General features: G+C 42.9%; 1 protein-coding gene across 4 annotated transcripts in view; it reads left to right on the top strand.

Moving 5' to 3' along the window:
• Positions 1–24,357, top strand: part of DST (dystonin) — a 783,726-nt gene that overhangs the window by 290,053 nt on the left and 469,316 nt on the right. For 3 of the 4 annotated variants that reach the window (XM_082250079.1, XM_082250078.1, XM_082250081.1), the window contains one exon: positions 8,501–8,590. In XM_082250079.1, the coding sequence (XP_082106205.1) occupies positions 8,501–8,590 (90 nt within the window). Of the gene's footprint in view, positions 1–8,500; positions 8,591–11,609; positions 11,646–24,357 lie in introns of all 4 variants that reach the window. The other variant, XM_082250080.1, reaches the window with a different exon arrangement.

Genomic DNA, 24,357 nt, shown 5'->3' with positions numbered 1-24,357 from the left:
CTGGAACAACAGCAATGCAGACCAATTTGATGCAGTGTGCGGCGTATGGTCTGAGCACTGACAGGCTGACCCCCCACCCCTTCAACCTCTGCTGCAATGCTGGCAGCACTCATACATCTATTTCCCAAAGACAACCTCTGGATATGACGCTGAACATGTGCACTCAACTTCTTTGGTGGACCATGGCGAGCCTTTTCTGAGTGGAACCTGTCCTGTTAAACCACTGTATAGTCTTGACCACCGGGCTGCAGCTTAGTTTCAGGGTCTTGGCAATCTTCCTATTGCCTAGGCCATCTTTATGTAGAGCAACAATTCTTTTTTTCAGATCCTCAGAGAGTTCTTTGCCATGAGGTGCCATGTTGAACTTCCAGTGACCAGTATGAGAGAGTGAGAGCGATAACACCAAATTTAACACATCTTCTCCCCATTCACACCTGAGACCTTGTAACACTAAGGAGTCACATGACATTGGGGAGGGAAAATGGCTAATTGGGCCCAATTTGGACATTTCCACTTAGGGGGTGTACTCACTTTTGTTGCCAGCAGTTTAGATATTAATGGCTGTATGTTGAGTTATTTTGAGAGGACAGCAGATTTACACTGTTATACAAGCTGTACACTCACTACTTTACATTGTAGCAAAGTATCATTTCTTTAGTGTTGTCACATGAAAAGATATAATAAAATATTTACAAAAATGTGAGGGGTGTACTCACTTTTGTGAGATACTGTACATACATACATACATATATAAATGCACATACATAGAGAAAGCCTTTTAAAAAATGGCAGAGTACTGTACCTTAGCTTTCTTCCTGCTGGGTATTGCACTGTAGGGGGAGGCAGAGAGCACAGCACACACTGTGCTTTCACTTTCCAATGTGTGACATTTCTGCTGAGGATCGAGAAGCTTCGTCTCAGCCGCTCCTGCTGCTCCTCCTATCGAGGCATACAGGGGGCCCTAGCGACCCCTGTACGTCCGCCCCTGCTTGTAACTGTACTGCAGTGTTCATTTTGGCAGCAAATTTCAATTTAGTTTTAGTCTTAGTCTTAGGACTAAAATGGCATTTTAGTTTTAGTCCCATTTTAGTCTTCTGCAAGTGTTTTAGTTTTAGTCGTATTTAGTCGATTAAAACTCCAGTATATTTTAGTCGACTAAAACGCCCTACATTTTAGTCGACTAAAACTCATTTTAGTCATCTATAATCAAATGGGTGTAGTTCAATTGTAATTTGTAATGCATTATTTAAGCATTTCTCTACAATTTCCAAACTCCTTATATACTACTGCTGGTCCTGGAGTGAAAAATCTAATATGTTATTATTTATGCTTTGAGCATGCACCAGTGTTAATTTTTGGCAGCAAATTTCGATTTAGTTTTAGTTCTAGTCTTTTGACTAAAATGCCATTTTAGTTTTAGTCGTATTTTAGTCTTAAGACTAAAATGCCATTTTAGTTTTAGTCGTATTTTAGTCCTCTGAATTGTGTTAGTCGACGAAAACGTTTTAGTCGGTTTTAGTCGACGAAATTAACACTGCTGTACTGTCTGCCCTCATGTTGTAAAGTGCTGCATAAACTGTTATAAATATATAAATCTTATATAATAATAATAATAAAGCCACACACAAATAAAACTAAAACACCTAAACCTATCAACTTCACAATGCCCATAGCAAATCCTCTGTCTCTGGCCATACCTCAGCTCTTCCTTCTCTGGCCATCACATACTGTATGTCATGCACACCAGTGCACGCTTCTCCACATGTTTCTTCATGTCTGTGTGCTTCTGTGTAAACTATTTTTAAGGTCCAAGCCATCTTTACCTAAATATTGAGGTCTTTTGTTCTATGTGTGCTCTTAGTTGTTCTGCAAGCTGACATTGCATCATAGCTCAAAGCAGCCACTGTTTTCTGAAGGAACAAAGCTTTGGGTTCTTTGGCTGTTTTGTGAGACCTGTTCACCTTGCTGTATCTAGACTGCTGGAAATTGCCATGTAATTACTACATCAGAATTGTCTTTCATCTTACTCATACCCCCAGTTTCTGTACAGTAACATCTGGAATACAAACAGATGTAGAACCAGTGGTGGAGATACATTTGTGTATTGACTGATCATTGTAAATGACCACAAAGGTTCATTAGGTAGGACATAAAGGCACAAGAATGTGTAGTGTTGTAACCTGTATTAGCCAATAAGATTTCGCTTGAAAGAAGTCTATTCAGCTAAAAGATGATTTCTTACACATTGTTGTGAGTTACTGCACTTTCCCAACCCTCATGGTAAGTGTGTACTGTAATAGTTTTGTAGTCTTTTGCCAGTGGAAAATATCACTAACCTATGGCGTTTCCTCTTCTGACTCATGGTTTGCTCTCTGCCTTGGATATATTTACATGGATACAGAAAATCTGGGTTGCATTCAAGGGCAGTGAAATATGCTGTGTTACTTGTATTCTGAGAGGAAGAATATATCCCATAACACAAAATTCTCTACTCTTCTCTTCCTTTTTCTTCCCCTTCCTTCTTCTTCCCCTTTCCTTTTTTTTCTCATCCTTTTCCTCTTCTCGTTCTTTTCCTTTTCTTTCCTTTCCTTTCTTTTTCTGATATGGTTTGGTAAGCAAAAACCTGACTTTGGTACATTACTAAATGTAATGATATTGCTACCTAGAAGAAAATATAGTGCATGTGTGTGTATATATATATATATATATATATATATATTGCTCAAAAAAATGAAAGGAATGCTTTTTAATAAGAGTATAGCATCAAGTCAAGTAAACTCCTAGGATATTGATCTGGTCAGTTAATTAGCAGAGGGGGCTGTTAATCTGTTTCAATTAAATTAAATTAACAACAGGTGCACTAGTTGCACTAGGTGCACTAGGCAACAATGAGACAACCTCCAAAACATGAATAGTTTTACAGGTCGAGGCCACAGACATTTTTTTCCCTACTCATTTTTCTGACTGTTTTTCACTGTTAGCATGAGGCGATCAGTGTTGCCAACCGCCCGTAGATTTACGGACAGCCCGTTAAAACAGGGCACTTTTCTCCTGCCCGTAAATGCCCGTAGCAGGAGAAAAGTGCCAGTAAATCTACGGCGGCGGCGGCAAGGTCGGAACTGCGCATGTGCAGCGCGCAGTTCCGAAGATTCCCGACTGACTCCGAGTTCTCTCGCAGAGATCAATGCAGCAGGTCCGCCTGCGCCCGCCCTGCCTCCGCCCCGCCATCATTCAAGTTTTCCCGCCGGCCGCTGGCGCTGACAGTGAGTGCGTGCAGTGTGTGGACTGTGCGTGGAGACCCGCCCATTCTGTGACAATAGCGAATGAGAATTCGCTATTGTCACACGGATCCTCCTCCTGGCCAATCAGGGAGCGGGTCCTCCCGCTTCCTGATTGGCCGAAAGGCAAACACCGTGCCATTGGACGAGGAGGGGGCGCCGCGGGAGGACTAAAGACTCGGAGACGCGGGGAGCCGGGGACGAAGAGAAGCTGCGAGAGAGAGGTAAGTGCGGGGGGATGGCTGGCACTCTGCAATCATTGAGGGCAATGTGTGGCTGGCACTCTGCAGTCATTAGGGGCAATGTGTGGCTGGCACTCTGCATTCATTAGGGGCAATGTGTGGCTGGCACTCTGCAGTCATTAGGGGCATGTGTGGCTGGCACTCTGCAGTCATTAGGGGCAATGTGTGGCTGGAACTCTGCAGTCATTAGGGGCAATGTGTGGCTGGCACTCTGCAGTCATTAGGGGCAATGTGTGGCTGGCACTCTGCATTCATTAGGGGCAATGTGTGGCTGGCACTCTGCAGTCATTAGGGGCATGTGTGGCTGGCACTCTGCAGTCATTAGGGGCAATGTGTGGCTGGCACTCTGCAGTCATTAGGGGCAATGTGTGGCTGGCCCTCTGCAGTCATTAGGGGCAATGTGTGGCTGGCACTCTGCAGTCATTAGGGGCAATGTGTGGCTGGCACTCAGTCTGCAATCATTGGGGGCAATGTGTGGCTGGCACTCAGTCTGCAATCATTGGGGGCAATGTGTGGCTGGCACTCTGCAATCATTAGGGGCAATGTGTGGCTGGCACTCAGTCTGCAATCATTGGGGGCAATGTGTGGCTGGCACTCTGCAATCATTGGGGGCAATGCTGTGGCTGGCACTCTGCAATCATTGGGGGCAATGTGTGGCTGGCACTCTGCAATCATTGGGGGCAATGCTGTGGCTGGCACTCTGCAATCATTGGGGGCAATGTGTGGCTGGCACTCAGTCTGCAATCATTGGGGGCAATGTGTGGCTGGCACTCTGCAATCATTGGGGGCAATGTGTGGCTGGCACTCTGCAATCATTGGGGGCAATGTGTGGCTGGCACTCTGCAATCATTGAGGGCAATGTGTGGCTGGCACTCTGCAATCATTGGGGGCAATGTGTGGCTGGCACTCTGCAGTCATTAGGGGCAATGTGTGGCTGGCACTCAGTCTGCAATCATTGGGGGCAATGTGTGGCTGGCACTCTGCAATCATTGGGGGCAATGTGTGGCTGGCACTCTGCAATCATTGGGGGCAATGTGTGGCTGGCACTCTGCAATCATTGGGGGCAATGCTGTGTTCTGGCACTCTGCAATCATTGGGGGCAATGCTGTGTTCTGGCACTCTGCAATCGTTGGGGGCAATGTGTGGCTGGCACTCTGCAATCATTCCTTATGGTGCAGTCCACCATGGGAAGAAAGTTGTGAGCATATTAGTGATTAAAGTATGTAACCGTTTAACTGGCAGTGTCAACCTTTATTGGGACTCGATTGATTATGGGCTGCCAGATAATTGGACTCTAAATATGGACCTTTCTGATCCAAGGTATGGGCAGCACCACTAGGGGGAATAGCACAGCCAATTGTAGCACCACTAATTGTAATGCAATGGACAGTTCTTTATTTTCCAGTGGATGTACTACCTCAACTTGCAACCAACAGTTATTTAAAGCAGAGCTCCACCTAAAAAGGGGAAGCTCCGTTGGTTTTCTTTCTCACCCCCCCCCCCCCCCCCCGAGTCCGACAGCTAGCAGCGCACTGCAGACTGGAGTAGTAGAGAGAGGAGTCAGGGCCCGGGGGCAGAGGACATCAGTGTCCTGCTCCTGTGCCCCCTTCACCTCTCCATGTTAATGGAGAAATATGGTTTTTGACTTTTTTTTAACCTAAACACATTGCTAATAGCACTATCTACATGTTTATAGTTTAAGTATTGATATTTGCATGGTTTAGCACTGAAAACAGCCTGTTTATGTACATTTTTGCAATGCCAGTAAAAAATTGGTGCCCTCCGTAAATTTTGGACGTTTTTCCAGTAAATTTCCCTCCGGGAGGTTGGCAACACTGGAGGCGATACCTGGACCCTATAGTGGTTGCATGAGCAGTTCAACTCCTCCAGGATGGTACAGCAATACGTGCCATTGCCAGAGGGTTTGCTGTGTCTCCCAGTCTCAAGTGTATGGAGGAGATTCCAGAAGACAGGCAATTACGCTAGGAGAGCTGGACAGGGCTGTAGAAGGTCCGTACCTATCAGCAGGACCGGTATCTGCTCCTTTGTGCACGGAGGAACAGAATGAGCACTGCCAGAGCCCTATAAAATGACCCCCAGCAGGCCACTGGTGTGAAGGTCTCTGAAAAAACAATCAGCAACAGACTTCATGAGGGTGGCCTGATGTCCTCTAGTGGGCCCTGTGCTCACTGCCTGGCACCGTGGAGCTTGATTGGCATTTGCCATTGAACATCAGAATTGGCAGGTCTACTACTGGCACCCTGTGCTTTTTCACAGATGAGAGCAGGTTCACCCAGAGCACATGTGACAGACATGAAAGGGTCTGGAGAAGCTGTGGAGTAAGTTATGCTGCCTGTAACATCGTTCAGCATGACCGGTTTGGAGGTGGATCAGTGATGGTCTGGGGAGGCATATCCATGGAGGGACGCACAGACCTCTACAGGCTAGACAATGGCACCCTGACTGCCATTAGGTATCGGGATTAAATCTTTGGACCCATTGTCAGGCCCTATGTTGATGCAGGGGGTCCTGGCTTCCTCCTGGTGCAGGACAATTCCTGTCCATATGTGGCGAGAGTATGCAGCCAGTTCCTGGAGGATGAAGGAATTGATACCATTGATTGGCCCCCACACTGGCCTGACCTAAATCCAATAGAACACCTCTGGGAAATTATGTTTTGGTCCATTTGACGCTGCCAGGTTGCACTTCAGTCTGTTCAGGAGCTCAGTGATGCTCTGATGCAGATCTGGGAGGAAATACCCCAGGACACCATCTGTCGTCTCATTAGGAGCATGCCCCGGCGATGTCAGGCATGCATTCAAGCATGTGGGGGCCATACAAACTACTGAGTACCATTTGAGTTGCTGTAATAAAACTTCAGCAAAATGGACTAGGCTGCTGCATCAATTTTTCACTTTGTCTTTCGGTGTGTCTTTGAATTCAGCCCTCTGTAAGTTGATCATTTTCATTTCCATCAAATGATGTGGCATCCTTTCCTTCCCTAACACATTACCCAGTCCATATCAGTATAGATAACCAGCATGAGATTTTTCTACATTGAGATCTGATGTGTTTTCAAAGTGTTCCTTTTTTTTGAGCAGTTGTGTGTAATATGTGTAATATATATATAGAATAGTATTGCGGCATTGGAAAAAAGACACATTTTCTCACACACACACCATAAAAATAAAAAAAAATAAAACTTATAGAGTTTGTAGAAATGTGAAAAAAAATAGCCTGTTCTTGTATGCAGACTTCAGATAAATTATAACACAGTTTACTGTAGAGAAAAATGGGATTGGATTGTCCATCCTTTTATATTTCAGCACTGTGTGAAAAGGCAGCTCTGTTTCTGTATGTGCTGAATAATGCATTCATCAAACACAGTTGTTATCTTATACTCAGTAAAGAACTTTGCTCACAATATTCTTTTTTTGGGTGGAGGGTGGTGGGGACATAGCTTGTTTCATCACAATAAATCCACATTGAGGTATGTGGATATAACTGCAAACTTTTGGAGATTTTACAAGTCCACTAAAATGTTATTTCAATCTTGGCTTTAGCGATGCATTGAATCACCTGCAGGGTTATTATGGGGTATTCTGGAAGTGCGATCTTATACCCTAGTTCTTAGATCTGTCCAACTGTCACAAACATCATAAGAGGAACTTTTTTTGCTATTAAAACATTAAAACAAAAGGAAAAGCAAAGTATGGTACAGTTGTCATTAGACTTGCTGAAATCCCAGGCCATTGGTAGTTGTTTAACTAGTGTCTGCCCATAGTTGATTAGTTGTGTCAGTTTTGGGACGATTAAAACTTTAAAGTGGGGGTCAGCGACCTGTCGATTCGAGTCAGTTGACAGGTAGATTTCATCTCTTCCTTGTCAACCCCTGGAAATTGGACAAGAGCCAGGGTGGCATTTTCTGCAACTGATCCCCTGTATTTTCCTCCTGCAGCAGCTGGAATCTGGCTTCTCCATCTCTCCCTCCCACTGGTGCAGGAGGAAAGTACAGGGGATCGGTTCCAGTGAATGCCTCTCCTGCCAGTCCTCCTGTCCAGGTTTCCTTTCCTTATACTGCCTGGGCCCCCTGTGTGTTTTCCAGGTTCCCCCACCCCTGCCGGCTTCCCCGGTTATCTTTGATCTCTTTTATATTGTTCATTTAGATCTCCACCTCTCAGAGTTTGCCTACACCTGCTTTAAAGGAATCCTTACCAGAGAGCTGATGGCTTTGCTGATGTCTCATTCTGAAAATGCTAGTTGTCTGGCTAACCCTTTGACATTAAAACTTTGAGTCACTGACACAAGTATACTAATAAGGACTTCTCACAGAATTTTCTGATAGGAATGACTATTATAGATCAGTGACTCATTTTTTTTTTTAACCAGGGTATCAGTATTACAGTTATCATTTTCAGAATGAGGTTTTTCTTAGCAGGGGTTTATTTTAAGGGGTTCTGATGTGCCCAAGCTTGTTCTGGTCTATGATTTACTAAATAGCAAAGTTAGGAAAGGATCACAGAGCCCCGGGTAGCAGGAAAATCCTGAAAAGGGGGTTTTAATCCTTCCCCACTCTATCCAAAACTAAACAGCGTTGCCTGAACATACACTTGATGGACCAACACCTAGTTAGGGTTTATTTTGCGTACATGAGCAGGGTATATGTGAGCTCTAATTTGCAATGTCCTTCAACTTGCAGCCATCCACCTAACCTACTTCATTGTTACTTTTCTTCCTTCTTTTTTATGGCTCGTGTGCTTTCCAGTTTTTGTTTCTCTAGTGTAAAGCTAGTAAAAAAGAGCCATATCAAGCTAATACAATGACAGGTAATAGAATAAAAAATGAATATTGTTTTTGAGCTTCATAAATGCATGCGATGGTTGAATGAATTGTAGCAAGAAAATGGAATCCATTGCGTAATCAGTAAATTGAATGAATTTCATTGAATTACCCCTAAAGATTTTTTTTCTCTTTGTGCAGGTACGGAAACATGTGGGTGACCTATATGAAGATTTACGCGATGGGCATAACCTAATATCTCTTTTAGAAGTTCTCTCTGGAGATACCCTGGTAAGATCTCCTTTATAATCCATTGTATTCTCTGAAAATAATACAAGAACAACTAAAGCACCTGTATTGTACGGAGATTGTAAAACATTTATCCTACCATTCTTTTTATGTAGGTTAATGTTACATATCCTTGCAACCCTTGCAATTTGTTGCATTTCCTCGCTATATCTAATACTCTGAATCATATTCCATGTAATAATGTGTTCTCATTAATTGTCCCAAACAATTGTTACAGTGAAGGTTTTGGTGCTAGATGGTGTTTTGTCGGTTGCTTCTCAGTATTTTTGTAAAGTGATGAAGCTTTTCGCTTGTTATAAAGAAAATGTAATACCAGATTTACTGTATTTAATTCCTTCAGGACAGGAATATTTGATATCTTCTTGGCTGGATTTATTCCAGTCAGAAGCTTTTTTCCTTTATTTAAATGTAAAGTAAATTATAAGATAGGCACAAAGTAACAATTTGCTTTTTGACTGTAAAGTAATCTATGTGCCATATATTTGTAAAGCTGGCCATAGACGGAAGCGATTTTCTCTCCTGCAATCACGAGCTAGGCCCCTTTCACACTTGTGCAACTTCAAAGTCGCACAATTTTACTGCGATTTTGATGTGACTTTGTTGCAGCGATTTTGATGCGAGTTTCAGTGGGCTTATAATGTCTTTTCCTCAGAACGCATCAAAATCATGCCAAAAGTAGTGCAGGGATTACTTTGGAGTCGGTGCGACTTCAAGTCATGCAGATATGAGTGGGGCTCATTGGAAATAATGGAGAACGACTTTTCATGCGATTTTGCAGTCCCAAATCGCATGACAAGTCGCACAAGTGTCCTTACAGGAAAGAAAATCTCTTGGTTTGCCCATCAACACAGTTAGTGTTGATTAGGGAATCCCTCCCACGGAGCCATTGTTTTCTCCCGGTGGGGGGAAGCCGTCCCTGACGGGAGAACACAGTGATTATTGCTAGCTGCTATAACAGCCTCTAGCAATAATCGCATGTAAGATCTGACAGGCTGGTTGTACTCAAGATGCTCGATCGATCTAGTTGGGTACATTCAGCCTGCACATACATGGCTTGAATCTTGGTCGGTCTATGGCCAGCTTAAGCCCCATTACCAATTTTAACATAATCAGATTATCTCTGAAGTAATGGCAATAGACAAGCTTAAGAATATTCATCAAACTTTTGAAAAATCGGTGCTTTGGCCCCGGCTAGACACATTTGTAAATTACAGTCATAAAAAAGCCCATTCTTGGGCCCCTATTAGGATATCCACACACAAAAGATTTTTATTGTTCCTTATATGATAATGTTTTTGTATACATGAATTGGCTATTTTATATGTTCTACAAAAGCTCCATAAAAGTACCCCCATAACTTCAGAACCCCCTAATGACACATTTGAATTTTACTTAAAAAAATAATGGCTGCCTTAAGACAAGCTTTTGTCCTGAAAAGCAAGTTTTATGCAACACTTCTTAATTGCGTAGTCACTATCAAGTGGATTGGTGTGTTTGGCTTCTATCCACTTTACAGTAATCATGACTGTGGCTGTGCAAACAACATGAGTACAGCAATAGCAAAAAAATACTGTATGGGCATGTTCATGTACTTGCCCCTAAATGCTTACACCTGTGTACCTATAGTTGATTTAATGGACATGTAGATCTGCTGTTAGCATTAAAGCCAAACTCTAGGTATCAGTTTTATTGCATAGTTACATTGGTCCAGCCTGGCCCTGTGTAAATATGCATATCTCATACATGTGCAATCGCTGTGTGAAGCTGTAAACCACTTTAGTAGTCAGAGTTATTACAGCGATAGCAATGATTTTCGGGATTCTTTGGCAAGTGGCTTCCACAAGGGGTCGCTTGCAGGGCACTGTTGCCTGTCACAAAACGCCTTGTATTTTTTTTTTTTTATTTCAATTAATACAAGCCGTTCTCTGATTGGAAGAGGTGGAGATTGTGACCTCACTGCCCTGCCTCCACACCTCGTTCATTTAGAGAATGCTTTTTATTCATTAAAAAAACAATACAAAGTGTTCTGTAAATGGCCATGGTGCAGAGTCAACAAACCCCCTGTGTTTAATAAGCGAAAGGGAAGCTGCTTGGCAAAGGACCCAAAACATTGCTGCCATCACTGTAGAAATAGCAACTACTACACTAATTTGCAACCTATGCAGGCAATTACTTGGTAATGAGATATGCATCCTGACATTGGTCAAAACTAGACAAATGTAACTATGCAAAAACTCATACCTAGAGTTCAGCTTTAGGATGCTAATGCAGACATACTGTTGGTGATTACGGCTGGCAATAGACAGAGAAATTTTTTTTTCCCTGCAGCCTCAAGTTGCAGGAAAAAAAATCTCTTGATTCCCCCATCAACAAAGACAGTGTTGACAGGGGAATCCCTCCTGCGGAGCCATTGTTTTATAACAGCCACATGTAAAATCCAGCAGGCTGGTTGTACCCAAGCTGATTGATCAATCAACTTGGGTACATCCAGCCTGCCCATACTTTGTTCGAATCTTGGCCAATCCCCGTTGAACCGAATGAGAGTCGAACTGTCTATGGCCAGCTTAAGAGTAATAGCTAGGCTGTCACCTAGTTATATCTCAAATAAAGACTAGGTAGTACATTTGTATAAAAATACCTATTTATATATGAATTATTATATTATTATTTTTAATAGAATCTAGCATATATTATAATATTTAGAGTCATCATATGCCATCTAATACAAGAATGTTTTGCTAGATGTGGTTGTAATTTTCTTGGGTCATAAGAAAGTAAGAAGCCATTTGGAGTCTGTGTATATAATCTGCCCCTCTGGCACCAAATCTCTAAAGCTCCTTTGGTGTTCCTCAGATGTTCATTACTGTTTTGTTTTGGTGATCATTCCTTCTTTTGCCTTGTATACCTCCTCTTCATTATGTTCTTTTCATACTTTTCTCTTCATTTGTGGTCTGTCTTGTGTTTCTGCTTTGCTTCTCTTTCTGTCTGTTGTGTTCATTAGCCAAGAGAACGAGATTTTTTGAAGACCTTGCGGTTGGTGAGTTCATCAGACGCATGTGAGGTTGAGCAGCATGAGGATGTGGAGGATGATGATAAGGGGGTAGGTGTGCCCCCATAACAGTACTAATATCTCTTTAGGTTTGCAGTGACTGGTACCATGTATCTTAGGTTCACTTGTCACTAAAACACGCTGCTAACAGTTTCAACAGCGAGTGATGTGTTTCAAGGATGTCTTGTGTAATAAAGTGTTAGATTGAATTTCAGCTTCTTCCCAGGGTTTTTTTTTATTTTTACTTATGTGTGTGTTCAAACATTTTACAATAATCTAGATTTAACCACTTTACCACTAAGCCTATTTTTGACACTTTTTGTTTACAAGTTTAAATCAGTATTTTTTGCTAGAAAACTACTTAAAACCCCCAAACATTATATATATTTTTTTAGCAAAGACTCTGGAGAATAAAATATCGGTCATTGCAAAAATTTTGTCACGCGGTATTTGCGCAGCGGTCTTTAAAACGCCATTTTTTTGGGAAAAATTTGAAAAATCACATTTCACTGCATTTAAAAAATACTAAACAGTAAAGTTAGCCCATTTTTTTTGTATATTGTGAAAGATGATGTCACGCCGAGTAAATAGATACCCAACATGTTACGGTTTAAAATTGCGCCCCCCCATGGGATGGCGACAAACTACGGTCAAAAGAGATCTCAATCTGCTACGCTTTAAATTTATTTAACGGTTACCAGTTTAGAGTTAGAGTGTAGCTCTTTTTTTAAAATTATTGCCCATGCTCTGGCGATCGCGGCGATACCTCACATGTGTGGTTTGAACAGCGATTTCATTCGCGGCTCGACTTGCGTATACGTTTTTTTTGTGCGCGAGCTAACGGTGACGGGGGCGGCTACATTTTTTTTTTTCCTATTTATTTTTTCTTTTTTTTTTAACTTTATTACAGGTTTACAAAATCTAATCACTTTTATTGCTGTCACAAGCAATGTAAACATCCCTTGTGACACCAATATGTAGTGACAGGTACACTTTATGGAGGGATCGAGGGTCTAAAAGACCCTAGACCCCTCCACTACACTTCCCTGTATGCAAAACGCCGAAAACGGCATTTTTGCATACAGCCGTTTTTCAAAACTGCCGCCTTTTGCAGCACAGTAACCCGGAAGGGACGTCATGGACACCGCCTCCGGGTTACGTCATCGGAGACCCGATCGATGCCGTTTCCGGCATTCATCGGGACTCCATCCAGCCGGCGGACGTGCCGGCTGGGTGCTCGGGGCTCCCGCCCCACCACGGAAGGCGGCGGGAGGGGGGGGACGTCCCCTCCCACCCCCAGGGGTAACGATCGAGCGGCTCCCGAGCCGCATCAGTCATTACGGACGGAAAGCCGACCGTCGGCTTCAAACAACGGTACCAGGATGATGCCTCTAGCTAGAGGCATCGTCCCGGTATAACCACGCAAAGTCAGCCGACGTAGGTCTACGTGGATAGACGTTAAGTGGTTAAATACTGCCTTGCATTCAGGTTAGATGTTATATACTTTGGGTTATACTGAAAACGCCCATTTTAGGTATCACAAAATTATAATCAATTGACAGCAGTGGTCCAACAGAAATATATTGGTACTTGGGGTGCATTGAAACAGTTTTTAGCAGGTTGACATGGCAGTATCCTACATTCAGTATGTATTAGTATGTTTATGTTATGATATGAAAGTGTAGAGCTCCTTTTAATAGTCTTGATATTTCTTACCTAAAGAGGAACTACAGTCTGCTTACATAATTTGTAATAAAAACATCTTTGCCGTTCTGAAGCTTCCCTCCAATCACTTTGCATATTATTTTATATATACTGCGATTCTGTACTTGCCAAACATGCTGCAGAAATCTACCTCCACTAAGTTTGGCTGCAGCCATTTTAACTGTGGGCAGCTGAAGCTGCTGCTTGTTCACTTCCTGGATTTACACAGACACACACACATACACATATAACCAGACACACACATATATACAGACACACTTGTGTCACTACTTGCCTGCACATTTCTCCTCTCTGGATGAATACACATGGATCTCTGCAGTCTCCTGTTATCTCCGCCCTCATACAGCCCCCTCCCTATAGCTCTGCAGCTCTCATTGGCTCTCCTATGACTCACCCCTCCTCCCTTGCTGGCAAACTCTCAGGAGAGTGAGCTGTGCTTGATGTCATTAGCCTAGGCTAATTACCAGACAAGAAAGAGGAAGTGGCCTGTAAACGGTATTTACTGGCAGAAAAAAAAATGTTTTACTATCCAAAGGGAAAACAACAAGAACAAAGGATTTAATAGATGGAAAGGTGAAACAATGACTGAAGAGCCACTTTAAAGTAGTAATCAACCCAAAAGCAACATCTTTATTTTATTGAAGCTTCCCAATTCATAGATGTGATGTCTGCATTGGTTTTCTTTTTTGGGCTTTCGTTCTTCTATTTTCATTTGGTGATCTTTTCAGTAAGCCTAAGTTCACACTAATGCGGTGTGGAAAACCCTGTGATCTGTTTGCTTTCCTGCACCACATTCAAATCTAACTGCCCTTGCGAGCTGCAGCGGGTGTCAGTGCAATCTTAATGACTCCCCAGACGCAGGTCGCAAATGCAGTGTTTGTTAGTGTATTTGAATCCGCTAGTACATTTGACACTCCCCTTCCTCTAAGACTGACAATGCTGCTGTCTAAAGGTGCACCCTGTTCTCATTTATCCAGAGTGGGGGCACTCTAATACAGGGGATGTGGTACTGGTCAGATCACTAGGGAAAAAGAGAGGGAAAAAAGCCTAAAAAAAAGAAAAGTAATGCAACAACATCTTATAATTGGTAAGTTGCAGTATATTATCTTTTTTGTTTTGTGTTTAATACTGCTTTAAATGTATTTTATTAATTTTGTTTAGTTATATAAAATGATATACATTTTACCAAAAAGGTAATATGGGAGATTTCCCCCCGAGGCCACATTTTAGTGTCTATTTAGTTCCAACAGCACGAGAAATGTATGAGCCACCAGACCCTATTAATATTCTCAGGTTCTTTTAAAGTTAAACTCCGCGCATATTAAAAAACACAATTGAACCAGGTTAAAGTCAATGCCCCCCTACTAAAGTCAATGTACTACTATATAAAACTAGCACAAGGATTTTAATCATTGTTGATAATGCTCTCCTGTAACTTCCTGCAAAGCAGCCATCATACTGAGGAGGGTAGAGTCAGCATTGTGAAACAATCAGGGCTGTCAGTCTAACATGCTTATGTAAGGAAAAAGCATAGGGGTGACTTCTCGGCCTTTTGGCTAAGATCAAGTGTAGTATCTGTTCTTATCAGTGTTGGAATGGAACCTGAAGGTTAGTATCGGTGGTGGCCGAAGTTAACCGGGGCGCTCTGGGCGTAACTGGAGGACCGGAGTAGGCCAAACCAGAGAAAGCCGGAGGGTTCCAATGCCTTCCTGATTTGAATGGGTCCGCCCCTACCAGTTTGAAGGGAGCGAGAAAACTGGATTGGTTCCGTGGCCAGTTAGTACTGCTCCTGGATGTGATTGGTAAGGAACGGCGGTGGCGGTGGGGGAGCCTTTCCTCCTGGGTTGAATCTGGCCTTGCAAAAGGCTTGTCCCCAGTTGAAGGTAGGTTCTCCCTAAGCTGTCCAATGTTCTGATGCCTCCTGGTAGGATAGGGCTACACTCGGTCTGGCCTTTGGGCTGGGGTAGAGAAAGCCCGTAGTGTATGTGCCCCTGGGGTGGCAGCCCAGGGGTGCCTTAATTCTCACTGGTGAGGGGCAGCTCGCCTTGAGTTTTTCGGCACCATGGTCACTGCACCTACGCACACTTTTTTAAGCACCTGCCTCTTGGGCAAGGCCTTTTGGCTTCGACCAGAGGAATTTTTATTCCGGCCGGAAGGCCTGCCCTTGTATTTTCACAAGGGCACTAATTCACCTCTCCACTTCCCCTCCCCCACCTTTTTGTTTGTGTGTGCTTTTTCTTTGTAGTTTGTCACTTTCTATCACCTTTTTTCACTTGCACGACTTGTAGGGTGTGGGTCCTCGGGCCCTACCTTGAGTCTTGGGAGGGGGTGGATATGGCCTTTTGGCTTGGTCTGCCCTCTCTCATGGGGTCTCCCTTCGGGGGAGCCCCACTTAGTACTCGGTGGGGGCTGATTCGGCAGTCCCCCTGAAGAACGGGGTCAGTCTGGTTTCGGCCAGACAGACCATGAGTACCTTAAATCCCTGTCAGGAGTCTTGCGCCCCGGGGGATCGAGGTTCGGGTCCTACCTCTTCGGAGGGAAGACCGTTTGTTTGCACACCCTGTGCATTTTTTGTGTTCCTCACGTTTGTGTGTGTGCACTTTTTTATGCACCGGGTGAAGTCTTTTGAGTGTGTTTCACACGCTACGGGCTTTAAAAAAAAAAAAAAAAAAAAAAAAGCATAGGGGTGACTCTGCTATTTCCATATTGGCCAATGACTGGATTGCTGCATCTGGGACCAGTCTGTATGGCAGGTAACTACAGTTTATTCTGCAGGGAGGTCCAGATTGTGCTGTATGTCTGGTAAAAGAGAAAAGAGACGAGTGGGATGTAAAAAAACAAACAAACCTTCATACTCACCTAGGTGGATGCAGAATCAGTTCAATGCTGCTTCTGTCCCCTCCCACCTCTAAGCCTGAGAACCAGTGGCGGCTGGTGCTCGATATTTTAGGGGGGGGGGCGGCAAACCAATGCCAACCCCCGGCGAGACGGATGGGATAGCGGCGTTCAGATGCCTCCTTTCCTTAGGAGGCAGATGACAAGGATCCAAGGTAGGGCTGCTGCTCCGCACTCCAGGTTCTCCTTGTTTTGGGGACGTTGCTTCTCCTCCCGGCCAAACAGAAAGTAGGTCATGAGACCGAAATTGTCTGGGAGTCCTAAGACTCACTTCCTGATTGGTTGGGAGGAGAATCAGGAGGACTATAGCGAATATTAATTTTCTATTGTCACACAACTGGGTGGGCTCAGGGCCCAGAGCTCTGCCCCCCGAGCCCACCCTTCTTCTTTGAAGCCAATTAAAACCTCAGGCTCTAATTATGTGCTTAAAAAAAAAAAACCCATTGAAATCAATGCGTCTGGCGCCCTGCTTGTAGATTAGGGGCCGGGCGCATAGACTAGGGGGGCGGCGCCCCTGCGCCCCATATGGATGGGCCGCCACTGCTGAGATCAGAGACCGCTAATCGCTCAGTTTTTGGTCTTCAGTGAGCAGAGAGCTAGTGACTGTCAGTTTCTGGCTCTATGCTCTGCTCATCCAGCACTCACTGGAGCGCCAGAGTATGTAGGGGCAGGAGCAGTTGGCTCAGCCTCTCAGTAGCATACTGAGAGGCTGAGCCAGCTGCTGTTCAGGCATCTGGGTAGATCCTGACATTAAAGTTGGGATCCCTACAGAGTCTCGACCGGCTGAGTAACATCAGCCGACAGAGGGCACAGAAGTGCAGAACTAAGTGACTCTTGTGACTCACAGAAGAAGTAGGGCCAAAAGAGATTTGGCGCTTCATGTCCTTTAACCACTTCCCGCAAACCGACGTACCTGTACATCGGCTTGAAGAAGTGGTTGTATCACGATAATGCCTACAGCTAGAGGCATCACCTTGGTAATATTTATAGAGCCGGCGGTCGGCTTTCTGGTGATAACAACTGATGCGGCTCAGCAGCCGCTTGGCTGTTATTACAGGAAGTGGAAGGGGACGTCCCCCCTCCCACCGCCTTCCACCGCTCTGCCTGGGTCTCCCATCGAATCTTTTAGACCCTAGATCCCTCCATAAAGAGTACCTGTCACTCCCTATTACTGTCACAAGGGATGTTTACATTCCTTGTGACAGCAATAAAAGTGAATAGATTTTTTTTTTTTTTAAAGGGACAGTGAAAAAAAATAAAAAAATAAAATAAATAGGAAAAAAAAACATTTTTAAAGCGCCCCTGTTCCGTGTGCTCGCGCACCAATGAAAACGCATACATAAGAGGTGCGCGAAAAATGTAAACGGTGTTCAAATCACATGCGAGGTATCACTGCGATCATCGGAGTGAGAGCAATAATTCTAGCAAAAGAGCTAATCTGTCACTCTAAACTGTTGACCATAAAAAATTTTTAAAGCGTCGCCTATGGAGATGTTTAAGTATCGTACTTTGTCGCCATTCCATGAGTGTACGCAATTTTACATACTAACATGTTAGGTATCTATTTACTCGGCGTGACATCATCTTTCACAATATAGAAAGAAAATTGGGCTAACTTTACTGTTTATTTTTGTTTAAATTCAGTGAAATGTATTTTTTCCAAAAAGATTACATTTAAAAGGCTGCTGCGCAAATACTGTGTGACATAAAATATTGCAATGACTGCATTTTTATTCTCCAGAGCATTTGCTAATAAAATATATATAACATTTGGGGGTTCTAAGTAATTTTCTAGCAAAAAATACTGATTTTAACTTGTAATCAGCAAATGTCAGAAATAGGTTTGGACCTTAAGTGGTAATATCCACTGCAGTGTAATATACTCCAGTTTCAAAATACACGTTGGACACTTCAGGGCCTGTGTTGATAAGCTTTGGGCCTGTGTTAGGCTGGACATACATGTTCAATTTTCTTGTACAATTTTCTGTTAGATTTACCAAAAACCATATGATATGAGGTCAAAACGAAACAACACTTTCAATTGTATTCAATTAGGCAGGCCTTTGTACTACATAGTTGAAGGTAAATCTAAAGAAAATTGTACAGAAAATTGTATAATGTATGGCCAGCCTTAATAACATTAGTTTGAGATGGTTCTGAGCGCATTCGGAATTCTTTAACAGGTGCATTTGACCTGCAGTTGACCTTCTGACCTGCTCCAAGGAGATGTTGCATTCCCATAGAACTGCATTGGAATAAAAAACCTGCTTGAAGCGAGCAAAAGCCTATGGACACAGGCCCTTAGGAACAGAAGAGTGGAATGATTCTGTGCAAAGAGCAATCATCCTTAGCAATCTTTAAAGGGGGATTCCTGAGTGCTTGCTCTAGGTTACTATATTCTGCACTTAACTCTTTGCTTAGCTTAACTAAAAGGTATACTGTGTATAGTTTGTATAGTAACTATGTATAGTTTAGAGATGGTTGCAGGATAAAAGCACAACAGCATAGACAGCAAGCTCACAGTGTGAATGATGGCTAACATGTCAAAAAACGTAAAAAAAATATATGCAATTATATTATACCGCACAGCAAAGTATAATCGAATATATCTCACTTGATGCAATGAAAGTAAATACGGTACTCAAGCGAGTTTTTGTTTTACTGCGACAACAGTAAAATTCCTTCCTGTCCCCTAAGGCTCCATGTACACGGGACGTTATTAAAAGTCCCTTTGAATGCTGGAATTTTTAGGACGTTTGAAACGTCCGTTCGGTCGCGTTTGTACCCGCGTTTAGCGGCGTTTAGGGGCGTTTGCGTTTAGAAGCGTTCCTAGAGGTCAAAAAAATTATTCCCCTTTAAAATGGAAAAACGCGAACGCTAAACGCGGGTCATCGTTTAGACGCGTTCGGACGCGTTTGTGCATTTGAAACGCCGGGAAACACACGTTCGAACGCAAATAATTGCGTTCTAAAAAAAGTCCCTGAACGCAACTGCCTGCAAATGACTGTAAACGACCTGGTGTACATGGACAGATAAGATAAAATGTAGATGGGTTCAGGGGCTTCTGAAAAAAACGCCCAACTGCTCCTAAACGACCATTTCCAGCGTCCCGTGTACATGGAGCCTAAATGTCAGTAATATAAATCCCTCAATCAACATGGTATTGCAGTTAGTAGATTTGGCTGTTGTGAAAGTAGCAATCCATCAAGCTAAGAATTGTTTTTGTTCCAGCATATCGCTACTCAAAGGCAGTTCAAAGTGAGGCCTTGTAAGCATAGAAAATATAAAGCAGGGCATGGTACCATTTAGGCTGCTGAAACTCTGACCTTGTGAACTTATTTATCAATGGTAAACAGGTTGTTGTTCAAATTTTACCCACTGCAGCAAATAAGCATTTGACATGGATACATTTTTGTTCTTGTATTCTCATTAGATTTTACACCTCTAGGTTATTCCGGAAAGTTCAAATGTAACAAGACAGGAAAAGTATCAGTCATATAAAGCTATAACTGAGACAATCTGTGAAAAATAATATCATTTGTAACTTCTACGTTGTATTTACATACGTACAATGCACGATCATACTGTTATTGTACATACCATAGCAAGAAATGGGTGTCAGAATCCTCTTTCCTGGAAAGCATATATCAGTTTCCACATGCTTTTTGTTATTTGTATTTGCATTCTCTTTGTAAACTGTTTCCACAAATTCAACCTCATTTATCATGTTTCTTAAAGTAAACCTGTCTGCCTTTTGTTCTTTGTAAAAGTCCATCCTCAGAATAGGCACTACAAGGGGCCTACATTTACCTTTTCGGAGTTGATAACCTTTTTGTGAGCCTGGGGTTTACACTAATATCAACTGAGGAGGAGAACACTTGAATATTGAGACAACCTTTCTTAGTCACAGTGAACGTCTAAAATGTATAAAAATATATATATATATATATATATATATATATATATATATATATATACAGTGTATATATTTTGTTTTTCTTTCTATCGCTTAAAGTATAACTAAAGTGAAAAGTTTTGTATATAGTGCAGAGGGATTGGAACGCTTATCAGTTTTTATTGCTGTTTGTGCCCCCATTAAGAGCCCTTTCACAGTGGAGTTTTTCCTCAATAATTTTTATTAGGTTTTCCAAAAGAGTAACAATAAGTACATCGTCAAGATACATATCTGTAGTGGTAGCAATAGAACAGTACATACAGTATAGCAATATTCATCAACATAGTAAGAAGGAGTATAAGTAAACAGAACAGGTAAAACAAAACACAAACTACGTGCTACATGTTAGTATACCTGAACAACACGCCAGTGGGGAGAAAGGGTATGGATTTAGAGGGCATTTATATTTGAATTTCAAGAGGTTAGGTGGTAGAAGTATGGTTTACACTGCGCACAGTAGACCTTGATAACCATAGGTGCCACACAGTGGAGTTTTTCAAGCGCTTTGGCATTTAAAAAAGTGCCTGAAAAGCTCACAAAAGCTGCTTTCTATTAAAATGATTGAATGTTTTTACACTGGGGCAGTGCGGTTATAAAAATTCGGGATGCAGCATCTTTGGAGCATGTTTGGAGAGCTAAAAAAAAAGCACTTCAAAAACGCTCCTCTCCATTGAAATGAATAAGAAGTGCCTGCAAAGCTCCTGAAAAATGCAACAAAAGCTCCACAAAATGTTTTTGGGAGAAGTTTTTAAGTCATGTGTCCTTTAAAAAGCACACCGCAAATGCCTGAAAAGCGCTGCAAAAGCACTCAGTGTTTTTTGAGCAGTTTAGAAGCTCCTCTGTGTGAAAGGGCTCTAAGGAGAATCACCCTCTCTATTTGTCCTGTATACTATTATCATTGAAAGTGAAAGTAAAAGAAATAACCCAAATTTTGGGTTATCCTCAGAAAAGTAATAAAGGGAAAAATCTTCCAATGGGGACACTAGTTCTGATGACCTGGGGGTCCCCAAGGAATTCCCTTGGTTTGCAGGGATTTTCTTTCTCTTCCTTTTTGGGGTATGGGACAGGAAGTGAAGGGAAACCTTTGCAAAAAAACAAATCTGACAGGGATTACAGTATAACCTTCCCATGCTCTATCCAAAATGACAAAAAACAGAAAATTGTATCATACAATAATTTTATTTTCCTGGTGCCTATCTATGGCAGCATACGAGTGAAAGTAACCCCACCTACTTTCCCCACAGGACCTGTGCATAGCTAATAAAAAGTTAACACCCACACGACAGTTCATTCCCTGTACATCACTAGGAATAAACTGGGTGAGTTCGGTATGCTGCCATGGATAGGCACCAGGAAAAGAAAATTACGGTAAGTATGATGCAATTTTCTGTTTTCCTGGTGCCTCCATGGCAGCATATGTGTGATAGATCAATAACTAGCTATCAGGGTGGGAAGCTTCAGCAAACTCCATCATAAGAAAGTGAGTAAGCTACTGGCTTCCTGCCAAAGACAGGTGTAGTGAGGACTACTTAGTCCATCAGTAGTGCTGAATAAATATGCCAAAATAGAACCGGATTGGCTCCCCTGCCTGTCATGTTGGCTAACATCTTTGCATAAGGTGCCCACGATGTTCAGATGCTGCTGGAGGAACGTACAGCAATTACTTTCGGTGGTTGTATCCCAGCCATATAGCCGGACCTTAGAATTAACTTCAGGAACTGCAAGGTGATTGTGTGCTGGAGCCTTCTACCATTGTTGGTTTCTAAGGAGCTAGGTATAGCTAATGACTATTTGCAAGTGTGCCATCATTGAGGCTGCTTCTTCCGACTGAGGAAATTCTGTAGCAACCTTCTTATCTAGAGCCTGCTCTGGTTTCTTACCTGGCTCCTCTGGTTCTTCTTCTCCATTCATGGTAAACTTACCTACCTTAAAGAGAATGGCCATCCCTTAAGCAATTTCTGTGCCTTGCTTTTGGACCCATGCACTAACATTCTGGGATCCTGCCCTTACCTATTGGTCAGCACCTCATGTATTAGGATTCTGCACCCAGTACTAGCCTTCCTAAAAAAAAAAAAAAAAAAAAACTTCAAGATGCATACCAGATAATGCCACCATGGGCTTCTAGACAGTGAACTGTTGGCAACCACAATTGGGGCAGAGGCAACCTAGAAAACCTTCAAAGGATATGTAGAGACCACAAATGGACAAAAAAAGCTTCTAAACAATTAGTAGGAGAAAAAGACCTTGTATCTGTACATTAGCCTTCTTCCGCTAGTAATGACAAGTGTTCAACTTCAGCCGCATCTCTAATGCTGTTGCCCAGGACTATTTCAAAGAGAACCTGTCCCTGGAAGGCCATGCAGGCTGCTTCTTCTGACTGAGGAAATGCTGTATCAACCTTCTTATCTAGAGCCTGCTCTGGTTTCTTACCTGGCTCCTCTGGTTCTTCTTCTCCATTCATGGTAAACTTACCTACCTTAAAGAGAATGGCCAGCAAGGAAAAGCCTTAGGCTGAACATAGTACCAGCTTATCCTCTCTGTTCTTCTTTTCCAGCAGTCGGCCTGCTCTCTGGCTTTATGCAGTTGGTAGCAATCGGAATGCAGCTTGAGGTATTCCCAAAAATCTTGGATATGGTAACTTCACTCAGGCCCACGGCAATCCTTGGCAGCTATGAATAGTGGGCAGGAGAGCTTCTGTCTACCCCTTTAAGAACATCTTGACACACTCTTTATCTTGAAAAGGGATTTTCATCCAGGCTCATATTAATTCTTTGTGGTTATGACTAGTGGGGTGGAAGACCCTTTGTCACCCTCTTTAAAGTGGAGTTCCACCCATTTTAATAACTTGGATTACATAGATGTATGTAATCCTCTTTAAAACTACTTTTACCAATGGAAACTTTTTTTTTTTTTTTCTTGCTAGGAAATACCTTTTTTTCTTCTTTATTCATCCTCTCCTCACTTCCGGGTCCGGCCGCCGATCAGCGATTACGTCATTCGGCGATTCGCAAGGGCTGCGGGGATGTATCTCATGGGATGAAATCTCGCATTATTACACAGGTGTCCTGAGCTGTACTGTATGTATTGGATTGGGTCCGTGCTCTGCCCCGCCTCCTCTCAGTGAGCTGTACTCGGATGTATTGGATTGAGTCCGTGCTCCGCCCCGCCTCCGCTCCGCCTCTGCCCCGCCTCCTCTCAGTGAGCTCTATGGGATATAATGCTTTCAGTCCTCGCTCACTGAGAGGAGGCGGGGCGGAGGCGGGGCAGAGTACGGACTCAATCCAATACATCCGAGTACCAATACATACAGTACAGCTCAGGACACCTGTGTAATAATGCGAGATTTCATCCCATGAGATACATCCCAGCAGCCCTTGCAAATCGCCGAATGACGTAATCGCCGATCGGCGGCCGGACCCGGAAGTGAGGAGAGGATGAATAAAGAAGAAAAAAGGGTATTTCCTAGCAAGAAAAAAAAAAAAGTTTCCATTGGTAAAAGTAATTTTAAAGGGGATTACATACATCTAAAGTTACTAAAATGGGTGGAACTCCACTTTAAGACAATCTTGACACATTATTTATTCTGTAAATGCAGCTTCATCCAGGATTCACAGAAATTCCTTGTGGTTAAGCATAATGGGCCGAAGCTTCTGACTGCCTTTTTAAGGAATAAGGTTACCTTATTTCTTTATAACCTGTTTATCAGTTATTTAGTGCTGGCAGCCTAAAATTTGGTGTTAGCGCTTAATAGACCTTACCTCTTTTGCCTTTTTAAGGAGTTCCTGATGCACTCTTTAGGCCATAGTGTTTCATTTGCAGTATGAAAGAGGATTTTCTCTACCTTGGATTTCTGGTGCTCCTCTCATGCATATTCCTGTCAGTGGGACAGGCTGGGCTCCTTAGCCAAGAGAGAGGTTAGTTAGCACCTGAATGCACTCTTTTAGCAGCAAAATACCGACCTGGTCTGATGACCCTTACCTATAGGAACCGTGTGGATCTTTGTTATCCAGTGAGCTCAAAGTGCAGGGCAGCTGGAACACTGACATTTAGTCAGGTATAATAATGCCACACTTAGACATGAGTACTGACATACTTATTCGCTAGGCAGCAGGAAATTGCCCTTGA

This window comes from Pelophylax lessonae, assembly GCF_965119305.1.
Source record: "Pelophylax lessonae genome assembly, chromosome: 3".
Classification (NCBI taxonomy): Eukaryota; Metazoa; Chordata; class Amphibia; order Anura; family Ranidae; genus Pelophylax; species Pelophylax lessonae.
This window is presented reverse-complemented; position numbering and strand designations above follow the sequence as displayed.